At 43.8% G+C, this 13,254-nt stretch overlaps 1 protein-coding gene across 3 annotated transcripts in view; it reads right to left on the bottom strand.

The window, feature by feature from the left end:
* The window catches only part of NSD1 (nuclear receptor binding SET domain protein 1), a 45,862-nt gene extending 33,202 nt beyond the window's left edge, over nucleotides 1-12,660 (bottom strand). Inside the window, exons 1-5 of one of the 3 annotated variants that reach the window (XM_026858280.1) lie at nucleotides 12,552-12,660; nucleotides 9,450-9,622; nucleotides 4,885-7,465; nucleotides 1,123-1,244; nucleotides 693-975 (exon numbers count right to left, since the gene is read on the bottom strand). In XM_026858280.1, the coding sequence (XP_026714081.1) occupies nucleotides 693-975; nucleotides 1,123-1,244; nucleotides 4,885-7,465; nucleotides 9,450-9,622; nucleotides 12,552-12,558 (3,166 nt within the window). In that variant the 5' untranslated portion in view covers nucleotides 12,559-12,660. The remainder of the gene's footprint in view (nucleotides 1-692; nucleotides 976-1,122; nucleotides 1,245-4,884; nucleotides 7,466-9,449; nucleotides 9,623-12,551) is intronic. The other 2 variants (XM_026858281.1, XM_026858282.1) reach the window with 2 other exon arrangements.
* Nucleotides 12,661-13,254: the final 594 nt, after the last annotated feature.

Genomic DNA, 13,254 nt, shown 5'->3' with positions numbered 1-13,254 from the left:
CCCTGGGCATGTCTTCAGACACTACCAGAGAATGAGCGTACTGCAGAGTAGACCGTGATACTCTGCTGGAAAGGAGAAAAGCCCATCAGACCGCACTTGCTCTCTGTATACTGTGCCCTACTGAAAGCTAAGGCCCTGGCCTGCTATTAGTACAAGTCTCCAACAACTTCTACAAATGCTTAGCACCTCTAAGAAAAAAAAGCTTTTCCAGAGGGATTTCTGTGCTACAATTGCCTAAGCTCCCTAGGAGAGCAAAAGGTCACACCATGAGCAACGATTAGACTTTGTGTGTCAACCTCAGCACAGCAACGTTCATCCAAGGGGTTTTAACAGCAGCAAGAGACCTTGAAGCTGAAGGGATACCACTGTTTTCAAGCACAGATGCAAAGACTCAGAGGAAGAGTTGTGACTTTCCTCATTTGGACAATGGGGTATTCTGTGCCATGACCTAAGGAGGACCATCACACACCAGAGAAAGCTAATAGCGTAAGTGTAACCATCCAGCTCACTAGGTCACCCATTGTACTTACCCTCCCTCCTTTCCCAGCACCAGGAATGGTCACTGAATGAAGCAAAAACCAAACTAACAGATTAACAGCTACTGACCTTCTCACGCTGACCAAAGTGACAATTTCCACTGAACTTGTGATGTGTTCACTTACGGAAGCAGAATCACACAACCTCCCACATACCTGATTTCAGGAATCTCTCTTCTGCTTCTGGAGAAGCAGAAACTTCAGAAACATCCGACGAGGACAGCACCAGCTCTGGAAAACTTGAAGATCCTTCTAGAAGTTGACCGCTAGGATTGGATCCTAGTTCTGAGAAGGAGCACTCTGCTTCAAGGATGGGAGGGGACTCTTTGGTTGAAGATGGAGTTGAAACCAAAGGACTTGGCCCCCGCTGGGTATCTCTGTCAGGACTGCATCGTGCAGGAAGACCTCCTTCAAATTCAGACCTCACCACAGAATTCACCTAACACAGCAAAATATGTTGGTGAAAATATTCATCCTACACGGCACCACACACAGCAAGAACACTCAGCCAGCAAGAAAGCATCAAAAGCACACAGACCAATCCCCCAGAGTAATAACCATGAAGAGCACATTAGCCTTCACCCACCTTATGCAATTGCTCCTGGCCTTTCTTTGATTTTTTCTTGGGTGCAAATAAGTGATCATATTCTTCTGCATATTCCAGAAGCCGTTTACTTGGCTTTCTAAGGCGTTTCCTCTCTGAATGTACTATGAAAAAGGAAAGCAGCTTCAAGACTGTGTTTGAGATGATCACAAGACAACATTCACCTCATGATCTGTAGATAACAGTTGTTCCTGCCTTCTCTTCCAGAGGCTCCAAGTGGGAAGAGCCCCACTACTTCTTTCTCTTTGATAACAACCTTATAATTTTGATCTTCCTATTTTCCACAATCCAGACATGGAAGGTGAGATTTTTAAGGACCTATGAAACTTCAAGCAGTTCAGATAAGAAATCAAATATTAGATATCTGACAGAGGACTCCTGAAATTTCACCCAACCTCTCCCTAGACAAACTTCACCTAGCCTTCTTGCAGTACTTTTACCAAAATCTAAGACCATTAGCAACGCAGACTCACCACGCTACTTTTGTTGTTAACCCAAACTCCTTTGGTTTTAGTGCAGGGACGTGGGAAAACACTTTTTTACCACAATGTGGTTCAGTCACTACTTTCATTAGTAACACCTAAGCTTAACTCCTTCCCTCCCCCTCCTCTCTGGCATATTTTTGTATATACTACAAGAGCCCTGTACTCCCCATCTGTTACTGCAAGCCCATTTATTGCCTTTGCTTCCTGACAATAGATTCCACAATGAGATCAGGGAGCAAACAGTCCTTGCCAGCAACTCCAAGCTCTTCAGGGCTCCTATGTTTTTGTGTTTGTACAACACTGCACCACCACAAGGGAAACCTAGTAACAGGTATTTCCTTGATAAAAACCTAACCACCCGTGCTATACCACCTCAACACTCCAGTGCGCAGCAAGCTCCAAAAAAAAAAAGAAGCCTTGATGCTCTGTCTTTTCTACTCAGCAATCTGCAAAAGCAAGACGATGCAAGCTTATGTTTTTACCAATTCCCAGAATGCCTCTGACTTTTCCCCTTTTTTAGTTTTCAAAATTATTAAATTATATTGTCCAAAGATTTTTCCTAGTCACAAAAACACTTGTGGTCTCCTGGAAGTTTAGGAACAAGCAGTAAATATCCTCTTTGCTTCTTTTCATGTGTAGGAGGTGGCTTTTTCTTCCTTAAAAACGGAAACATTTTATAACAAAGCATTCCAGTGCAACGCTTCAGAATGGGGATATTGGACAAGACTGCTATGCTTTATTGTGGCTTTTGTGGTTAAAACAAGCATGAAAATGTCAAACTTGGCCAAAAGAGAAGAAAGGAACAACTTTCTCAAACATGGCTATTTTCAGCCTCTATTAACGCTCTGCACAGGTGTCTGGGTGAAATACACATTTCAGCACATAACCAGCTGTATGATTAGTATCCTCACTGGGCAACTATTTAGAGCCCCAAAGCCACGCAGCAGAGCACTGTGCCAGAAGGGCTGGCTTAACTGCATTTCTTTCCCACCCAAAGCAAATCCCATACAAGAATCCCAAATGCAGTCTGACTGGCACTGGCAAATCACATACCTGATGAAACCATATTTATAAAAATGTTTTACATCAGCAAATTCCACCAATCTTCACTTCTGCCTTATTTGCTCTAAATCGCACCTTAAAGTTTGTAGCAAAAATATGCCCAATGTTGTCATTCAACCGTGATGAAGACTTCATACAGTTTGAACTTAGTGGAAATTACACAGTTGTCACTGCAATCTGTTGTGATCTCTTACACTGTCACTCTGCTTGCTGTGGACAGGGATTAGCCAAGTCTCCTCAAAGCACTGGCACAGAAGAAACACCTCCTCTTCTGTAAGCTGCAGTTAGTCTAACTTCCAGCATCATCCTCTCTACTTCCTATGTAATTGGCCTTGCCTGATATAAAAGGAAGACTGGTTTCCACGAATGGGCTTTTCAAAGCATTAGAGGTTTACTCACTACCACCAGCACAGTGGGGGGTGTTACAGCAGCCCAGACAGATCCTCATACACAGAGGCTCCGGTGCCTCCCTATGGCACATCTGCAGATAGGACGCAGGTGTGCTTCAAGGCTCACGTGCTATTTAGGGCAGGGGAATTGGATTACACTGCAGCTGCTGATCTGTCACTTTTGCAAAGCAAACCCAGGCCCTCAATGTCGCTGCATCCCTGTGTGAAGCACCAGGACAGCTCCACACTCTTCATCACCAATACCACCTCGCCCAGGAGCCTGCTGCCTTCCTCTGTCGCTTCTCTCCTACCATAACCACCTCTTTGGCAGCTCTTCTCTAAATCCCTCTGCAGGCTTGCATCTTTATCTCACATATCAACACATTACAGGGATGCTCCAATTGCAAAACCGCCACAAAGCCCTGAAAACCCATCTGCATCTTTGTGCAAAGAAGGCACTCACTCCCTCCAGCAGGCTGCAATACTCCTCCGGCAGAGCCCTGACAGCCCCAGAGCAGGACCCATCCTCTCGCCTGCTCTGTGAAGCCTTAAGTCCTCAAAAACATGCAGCAACATCCAGAGGAGTCAGTGAACGATTATGCTTGTCGTGACTTCAAACCAGAACTTTTACCCTGTGTTACACCCTACAGGCTTGTTTTCTGTGCCTGTTGTAACCTGCCTTGGGGCAGGTCCTATGACCACTAAGCCAGGAGCAGTCTCTTCCACGCTGAAACAGAGGTGCAGGCAACAACCGCCAGGAACCACTAGTAGCAAAATACACACACCAAAATGTGCACTGAAGGAACACATAAGCAACAAAATGCACACATGTTCAAAAGTCTGTCAAATTATATTAATTTATGATACTGCAAATAGATTAGAGCCATTTAGTTTGGTGAAATCCATGTAAAAATCTCATTTTGTTGTTTTCATTAACGTTTGCTTCCCCAGATTCTCTGCAGAAGCCCGATGATGGTGGTATGTGTTGAACACAGCTCTGCTAGACCTACTCCCTACACACATGCTTTTTAAAATTTTTCTGGCCTTAACCAAATATCCCCATCTCTGTGGGAGAGGCAGGGCTGTCTGACCTTGTAATCCTCAGAAGCCTCCTCCTTCCAAGGTCATTTCCCTGGCAGTGATGCTGCCTTACTTCTGCCATCTTCCAGACCCACCTCCTGCCCAGCCTCCCTGGCAGCTTCCCCTGCTTCTGTTCTCCCCTTCACCCCTCAGCCAGACCAGAGCTGTAAATTTGGAAGTCTGTGGGGTTCCCCAATTTGTTATTAGCAGCTAATAAAGTTCCACACTAAAATGCCAAAAGCAGTCCAACACATCGACTTGAAATCCTAGAGGAAATCCTTCAGAACAAGCCAAAAAGAGTCTATGTCAAACAGCACTAAAAAATAAGAGCAGCCATCGAGGCTCAGTTTCCCACAATTTTCTAGCACTGATCCATCAGCTAACACCAAGCAGGTGGCTCTATGGAACACATTTTGAAGGTGTAAGTTCAAAACAAAAAATAAAAATTCCCAAACTCGGAAGGATGCTTATTTTACCTTTCACAGTGGAGGAACTAATGATTTGTAAATGTATTTAAACTTTCTGACCAAAAAGCTAAGCAAAATCCCAAGGTTGCTCTGCCGCCTTTGTTCTCCACACTTACAGAGAACTCAAAACACACTTTCTTCAGCTCAGATGTATATATCTCCACGTTGTCAAAGAGCCCCAAGTTCCATAACTTATGCTTTAAATGAAAAAGTATAAAATGTATACAAATACACACTCTGGCGCAAGTCCAGCTCCCTTACCTTGTGCAGAGAATTCAGACTGGGGAGCAAAGTTGCCAAGCTCTGTTTCTGAGTCCATCACACTGTTGTTTGGCTTACCACATACATTCAAACGTTTCTCAACTAAGTCTAAATGATTCTTATAGTTCTGATCTGTCAGGTCTCCCTCAAGCACCTTTGAATGAGGGGAATGCCTACGTCCCAAGCACTCATTTCCCTTCAGTGAAAAGCCACGAGAATTCAAGCCAAAGGCACTCTCCAAGTTTCCTTGTTCCCTAGATCTACTGATGTGCTTATTAGATCTAGCACTGCTTTGGTTAAAACGCTGCCATCGCTTTTTGGGTGCTACGTGATTTATATCATTAGACTCATCACCAAGAGAGCTCTCACTATTTGCCTCTGAATCCAAGTCTGGACTCTCCCCATTTTCAGCAGAAGTGCAGCTCTCAATATTTCTACCAGCTTCAGGTCTCCTTCCAATACGATCTAAATTGTCATCAGATAAACAAGCAGAGTCTTCATCAGTTGAATGTTCTGTTAAATCAATAGACTCTTTTCTCCCAGCATCTTCTGCTTCATTACCTAGAGGACTGGTAACCGAACCATGAACGCGGAATGCATGTTCTCCTGAATCTCTGGATAACCGACTTAGCAACTTACTTGGCCCTCCTGGTTTTAAGTCCTTTCTGTTTGAAACTGTTTTATCTCCAAGCTTTGATGACTGCTTAGATTTTGAACAGTTGCGTTTGGGCACGTAATTTGTGCCGTTTGTCCCAGAAACAGCAGTACTCGCGGGCTCCCTTTTACTAGTACCAATCCCCATCAACTTGGTTGGAGGATTGCGTGAATATGAGGAGTTGCTTATAGCGGAGTTTGGATTTACTGTTTCCTGGACACAATCTCCATTTTTTTCTATTTTATATGGGGGACCTACAATAGACAAGGACTTCAGACCACTTGTAGAATTGCTTCCAGAACCATCAGCTGTGCTGGTATTTCGAAATGGTACTATATTTTGACCAGTCATCAGTTGCTGCTCTTTTGTCTTACTGTCATGCATATCCTTCAACATCATTAACAAGGTGCTGAATTTGTAATCTGGCTCAATAGGCAAACGACCATGACCAGAGGCGGAAGAGAAAAGTAAAGGTACTGTGGCCTTTGGAGCACCAGAGTCACTAGCATCATCATTCATGGACCGGTAAGACAGCTCCTTCAGCTCTGACAAGACATGTTTCACCACAGCTGTTTCTATTTCAGCAGAATCCCTGGGTTTCTCATGCATGTTGTTTAACAGTTTCTGACCATCAACTTTTCCGCTTCTCTGAAGAGAATCTCTCTGAAGGCCAGAGAAACCTTTGGTATCAGAAGAGCAGCGATTCATGCCACCCTCTTCTTCTGCAAGAGGAGGCTCCAAGCCACCAACTTTTTCTTTATGTTTGCATTTTATACTCCTGATTCGGGGCAATTTCATGCTTTTCGGTTTTAAGATTGCTTGATTTGCAACAGCAGGCCAGGAGCTGTCCTTGGAAACACTTTGGGGAGTAGTGTGCTTGTTTGCTAGGGAAAGATTGTCATTTCTCACATCTGAAGAGCACTCAAGAGCTGTCAATGACATCTCAGCATCAGAGAAGCCTACTTCAAGCTCCCCATCTGCAAATTCAGCATCAAGTCTGCTGGTTACTGAACCTCCCAGAGGTTTGCGATCTCTGTATGACTTCTTCCTGGCCCTTCTGTTGCTCTTCTGAGAAAGATACATGGAAAGCTTAATGTTTCCACTTGACGTCATAGGAAATTCCTTCTCCATCTTATCTGAAGAATCACTAACTTCAAGAGCACTAGAGGCTCTCTCTGAACTTTGGTCCATGGTATCTACATCACTGTTCCCACCATCTGAGAGGGAAGAGGATGAATCTGATTCAGTTTGCTTTTTCTCAATACCAGCATCAGATGCAGAATAGTGTATTTGTAATTTGGAGCTGCACAAAATGCCCAGGGAGCTCTTCTCTCTCTCCAAAGATGCGCTGGAAAACAAATCCCCTTGGAAAGTGTTCTTCAGAGCATCACTTTTACGATTCTCATAGTCTGGTTTCAAAGTTGTCTTTTCAAAACGTCTTTCTCCAAAGGAGGAAAGTAAATGGTTTTCCCTGGTGCTACTGGATGCTGTTAGGCTGTTGGCAATACGGCGAAGTTCATGAGATGCATGTTTACCTGGTAGGTCCCCAATAATCATGTTTCTAACTATGCTGTCTGGTGTTTTTTCTTTGATTTCTCCCCTAGATGCTTCCCCTCTTGTGCCACTCTTTTTTACTCTAGTCCTTTTTCTGCTGTCAGAGCTTTTTTTCCCATGTGGCTTAATGTGCAATTTTCCTTTTTCACTGGCCGGATGTCTGGACTCAAACGCCAAGGATTTAAAACATCCATTCAACTGCCTGTCCCTTTCTGCTCCAGGGCCATTGGAATAGTATTCTGACCGCACTTCCTTCTCGCTGTCCAGCTCGCTGGAGTTCTGGCTGCACTTCTGATCCTCTGGCCCCCCGAGAAGAATGTCTTCTGCCTGTCCAACACTGACTTCCCATTTAGCCATAAATCTTTGAGGAACCTTAAAGTTGGAGGAAACAAAAAAAGAAAGAAAAAATTTGAGTGGTAACCAACAAGATAAAAGTGAGATTGAGGTGCACAAGGTACAGAACAGAGTGATAGTTGTACATTTTGCATCTTTAAGACAATCACATGGATTCCCACAGGCTGTGCCTAGCAGACACAGAAAATACTCCTCCTAGGTAAGTACCCCGCACTCCTGCTGAGCGTAATAAAAATCCTTGTGCATTCCCAAAACAGCAACAAGGTCCCTGCAAGCACAGGTCTCCCAGGAACTAGATGTCCTGGCATCCCAGCACACCTCAAACACAAGAGTCAGTAAAGAGGCATGCAAATGGTATGGATCCCTGGCACAGAAATGCAAAGCAACAGCCAACAAGCATCTCAAGGAAAACACAGTATCCTTTTCCTCAAAATATTTGAGCAGACACATTTGCTTTACTCATTCCTGATTCTTCTGCACCCCTTGAACTCTGAGCATGATTCAATCTTCCAAGTCCATCAACTCACCTTGGTACAAAGATGATACACACGCACCCTACTAAGATGCACTCTATTAAATCCAAGACCTGCATTACCTAGAAGTGTTCCAACTTTAACTTTGTGCCTTTAGTATAAAACAAAAAGTACTCTCCATACTGGACAGGAACTTCTGCTAACATCTAAAACCAGCAAGAAACTTGTTTCTTATCCACGTGTGTAGTTCTTGGCTGCACCACGGCAAGTCAAAGGCTTCACAGTTGCCCCTAAGATCAAAACCATGTCCAAGGCAGGAAGAACAACTCACATTTCTGACACTTTTCCTTTAACAAAAACCCTCACACCAACAAAATCTCATCTCAGCAGATTAAAAAAGTTCTATGGAGCCTGGTAAGCCAAAGACTCTCAGCTTCGCATCAGATTTTGGCTTCCAGTGATGTAAACCTGGACGTTTACGTGAGCAACAAACATTTGATTCCCCTCCACTGCAGTGACACTGGCACTGCCATTTACATACAGGATGAGATTCTAGCCATGCAGCACTTCTAGAACCAGAAGTTACTTGTGAGCATGTCTCTAGTTGTTAGGGGGCTGGGAACACAAGGAGAGAACAACTTAGAGAAGATACTCAACATGCCCTTGGAAAACCAAATGACAGCATAACACCCAGGGATTCACATCTGCAGGAACACATTTAATCTAAGAGTTTTGCATTAATGTGGGTTAAGTACTTAACTGCTAATAAACCTCTTGGAAACAGAGAAAAAATAAAACCAGACACCATTGCTTAGCATGACTATTTGCTCTCTTACAGTAACACAGTAACCCCTGTACTTTTTCACTTCAGTAATTCTACAAAGTTAATTCCTCCAGTCACCTTCCTAAAGGTGTAGTCCAGACTCCTGTGTCACATTACATTATACTGGCTACAGCTGATCAGGGCTGTTATGTTTGGAAACGGAGATGATATGATGAGCCGCAAAACTCATTCCCACAGGCTCACCAACAAAGCGTTTTCCAAGTCAAATTATAAGTCCTCACAGGTTTCTATAGAGAGAATTACTGAAGCAGGGCTAAAAACCCCACTGCTTTATCTCAGTCAGTGATCTAGTGAAGTGTGCAACTCCACCTCTGCTTCAGATCAGCCAAAAGAGGCTGCCAGAGAGCACAGGAAGTTATTTAGAAGCTTGCAGTAACAGACATCAGGAGAGGGCTGTGCTGCTAAACAAATCTCACACTGACAGAGACCTGACTCCTCTGCCTCTTGGAGCTGTCAAGGGCAATAAAAGCAGCAGGCCACACCCTGACACAAAAGAGAGCCTGGAAACTCCTAGCAGCTTATACACTATGCTCATAAGGATGTAAAGAATCCCTTCCCTGGATACGTTGCTACAGTCACTGCCACAGAAGAAAGCTGTCAAAGTGCAGTTTCAGGCATAAAGGAGTACTTTGTACTGTGTAGATTCAAAGAATCAAAAACATATTAGAGAAAACAGATCTTTCACCTTATGTTTGTAGCCTTTTTCCTTTTGCTTTCCTCTTCTCCGAAGAACAGGCAGCTCTTCAAATTGATGTCTTCCTTCAAAGAGGACAATAGCCTTCCCAGAAACCCAGGTTTTCTCTGAAGGTTCTCCTAAGGCATCCACATAGTACTCTCGATACGGTCTCCGATTGGAAACTATTTTGAGAAATTTAACAGAATTAACCCCTTGCATATAACAGAATAAATTCATGCAAAAAGAATCACAGAAGTAGGTAACAATTTGCCATGTAATTTTCAATGGCTTTTTGCTTAACAACATTCCCACATGAATGCCAGTTATGGAAATTTCTACTCAGAACTAAGGAAGACCCCTCTGATCTCTTCTGTCTCTGTTCTGTGTTGCTACTCTCTCTTTCTAAATAGTGGGGGGGTTTTCCTCACAATCAATTAATAGATCTAAGATGGGTTATCTGCCTAGAACAATGATTAGTTTGGCTGCAAAATAATTTTTCAAAAATATCCAAATATTTTTTCCTTGACACACACAACATACTGGCGGCACATCTTTTTTGCTACTCCCTGATTAATGATTAAAAGCCCCAGTTCACTTGACCACTGAGGAAAAGGCAACAGTGTGCCAGCAACAGCCAGAAATTACATCCTTCTGGATAGAATTTACTCATACAGGTTGAGCCTCCACCACCATGATGTATCCCATCCCATCTTGTTCAATGCTTTGTTATCAAACAAACTCTTATTTAGGGCATAAAACATTAACAGCAGTATTTAAGTACACACTGTACAAGGACTAGGTGCAACATGACAAAATATCAGTTGCAAGGACTGTCTTCATTTTGGGCACAAAGGTGTGGAGCAAGAGAAGAAACTCAATCATACGGGCACAAAAGATTTTTCAAAGATGCTTTCTGTGCAAGAATGCTGAACAGACATGGTACAATTAAGAGCTGAACCAGTACTGGGTGTGCTGGTGAAAAAGGACATCAGAAGACAGCAAACAAGGCTTGGACAAGGGATGTAAACTTCTGCCTGCATTTTGCTGCAACATGTGCTTCACGTTCTCATGGGAACACCTTCACCCTCTAAATACGTAGCTGACTTCACAGCCCATTTGGTTTATGCTGTCTCTTCCAGGACTGCCAGCACAGTGCAGCAGCCTGGCCTTCAGTGATGCCAACACTGAGATTCTGATCGAGACCATGGAGAGGTGACAAATAACGACCAAGGCAATATTGACAGACTTCATCTGTCCTATTTACAGTACTGGGACTGAAGCTACAGAGCCTCAACCTTTCAGCTCCCAAAAAATCTCCAAGAGATTGCTAAGAAAAGGCAAACTCCTTTAAACAAACACCATGCCTCAAAACCAGAAGGAGAAGAGGTTTTTGCACAAGTCATGAGTTTGAAGCGACCTGCCTTGTTTTGAAGGGCTCGTTCCCTTGGCAACAGGAGAGCCAAGGCAGGAGGACTGTGCTTCCTACAGTGCACAGAGCCCCAGCAGCTCCCCAAACCACCCGAGTTCAGATCCACCCGCTCTGCCACCTCAGCGTAGGAAGGGGAGACGAGCAGATTACATACAGCCACAACTGGAAAAAGCAATTTTCTCCAGAGCTCTATTGGTCTGAACACAGATAAAACACGACAGGAGAGTCTATCATGTAGCTGGAGATCAGACCTTGCTGGAATTTGTTAATAGCATGTTTCCTCCCTGCAGAATTCCTTTATTAGAAATCCTCATACACAGGCTGAGAGGGGATTACTGGACAGCTATATACATTAAATCCTGTCCAAAACTTCATGGGGAAGGATGGGGTGGGGCGGGGGTGGCAGGCAAGAATATATGTCTGGCAGATGAGAGCTCGAAAGGGACTACTTAAACCAGAAAATTATGTATTATCTAGAATCAGGATGAATGCCTCCCAGAGTATGAAGGGGAAGGTAGAGAAATAACAAGAAGACTACAGCAACCAGACTTTGGGATGATGTGAGCACAATTTAGGAAGAGCTACTTCTTGTCTCTAGAGAAACAGACAAAGGGTTCTGAGCTGATGGACACTCAAAAAAAAAGTCTACTCACTCTCAGCACTTGGTTCTTAGGTTGGCAAAGGCCAGAAAAACTGGAAATACATCAATGAGTGGCAACCTCACCAGTCTACAGAGCTGTCAGTGGCAGACAGCACCAGTTCAAGGGGTTTCCAGTTGCTCACAGAACAAAAAGAATCAGAAAGGGAAACCAGGAACAAATAAATAAGCCTTTGCATTCGTAGCAGTCTCCCCATGGCAGCTAGTATGATCCTAAACACAAGACAATCATATCCCCTGTTTCCTCCATCACTCACCTACACTTACTTCTGTGCCTTGAGCTTGTTAAAACTGTCTTCGTTCCCAGCTCTCCCCTGCATTCATGCGTGCACAGCTCTTACTTCCCCCCTCTCTTCCCCTCACGCTCCACTGGCTCTTAGTCTCTCTGACACACTATGGCCTAAACTTTCACATATGCAGCTTCATCTCCAGGTTTTTCCGATATTTCCCCATAAACAGTCCCTTGCTTCCCTGTGCCAAACAAGACCAAAAAAATTTCACTTCCTCGCACACATTCCCATCACACCTTCACGCATTCAGCGGCTACACTGTGCTAGCCCACACCCCACTCCTCAGCCTCTCCAGCCTCCCGCCCTCCAAATCTGGATGACTCTGTATTCTCACACATTCCAGACTTCCCAGCTGTACTTGCCCACCCATTGCACGTCTCTGTCCTCAGCTCTCTGACCCACCTCCTTTTTCTCTACATCACTTTTTCAAGAGGCTGCTGGGTTGCTCTTTCTTCTGCACCACCCTGAGCTCAGCCCAGCTACTCACCCTTCCTGTACTCTGGAAAGAAAAGCCTTCATGTCCAACAGCTACCTCTGCCACTTGAATCAGCCTCAGTCCCATTTTCCTTCCGTCACCTCCCTGATCTAAGTCTACTTTACAGATCCAGGTCTTACACAGTAGTGAGTACTTCTTCGTACCTTTCAGGAGTCAGAAATGTTTTTAAATTAATTAAAAACTGCAGCACCCTGCCATAAACAATGCCTCCACTTTGTGGTCTGAGCAGATACAGTACCTTTCATTTTTGAGTGACAGTCCAGCACTGGGTCATGACAAATTGTGCATGGCCACCATGGGCGTCTGTTGAACTTGGCCCAAACAAGATCCCCAACTTCATACTTCACTGGAGTAGGTTTCTTCTTGGCTCGGATCTTTGGGGAAAAACCAGAACACAAGAAATCACTAAAGCTCCAGATGTTTTTTAAGAGATTTTCCTCCCCCCTGTGCGCAGATTACATCTGGCCACCAGAGACATTTACATTAAAAAGCAAGTCCTGATTTTACTTAGTGGGTCCTACACCTTCAAAGAACATGATGGCTCTCCCCATCCTTCTGAAAGAACAAAACATAAATCCAGGTTTGAGAGTTTTTCTGTTATTTTTCAGTAAGGAACATGACCTCTGGTAAATGACTATGCTCAAACTTCACACATTGGCAAAGGTAAATATTCAGAGTCACTACCAGCCCCCATTACTTCACTAACACCAGTATGTTCGTTTCAAAGGTTGCAGTGTACAGAAAAAGTAGTAGTAAAAGACAATGAGAATCTGATGAGAACAGCAAATTGTTTATCAATTGCAAAAACAAAAAAAAAGTTGGTATGTACAAGCTAGTAACTTCCCTGCTTCTCAGATGTGCTCAGGAAAAAGCTTCACCATAAAGTGTTTGAAACCAAAGGCAGAGACAATCAGAAAAAACACTTATGTCCTCATTTTTAG

This window comes from Athene cunicularia, assembly GCF_003259725.1.
Source record: "Athene cunicularia isolate RWA chromosome 13 unlocalized genomic scaffold, athCun1 chr13_part1, whole genome shotgun sequence".
NCBI lineage: Eukaryota > Metazoa > Chordata > Aves > Strigiformes > Strigidae > Athene > Athene cunicularia.
The sequence above is the reverse complement of the archived record's forward strand: the minus strand, read 5'-3'. Positions and strand labels throughout refer to the sequence as shown.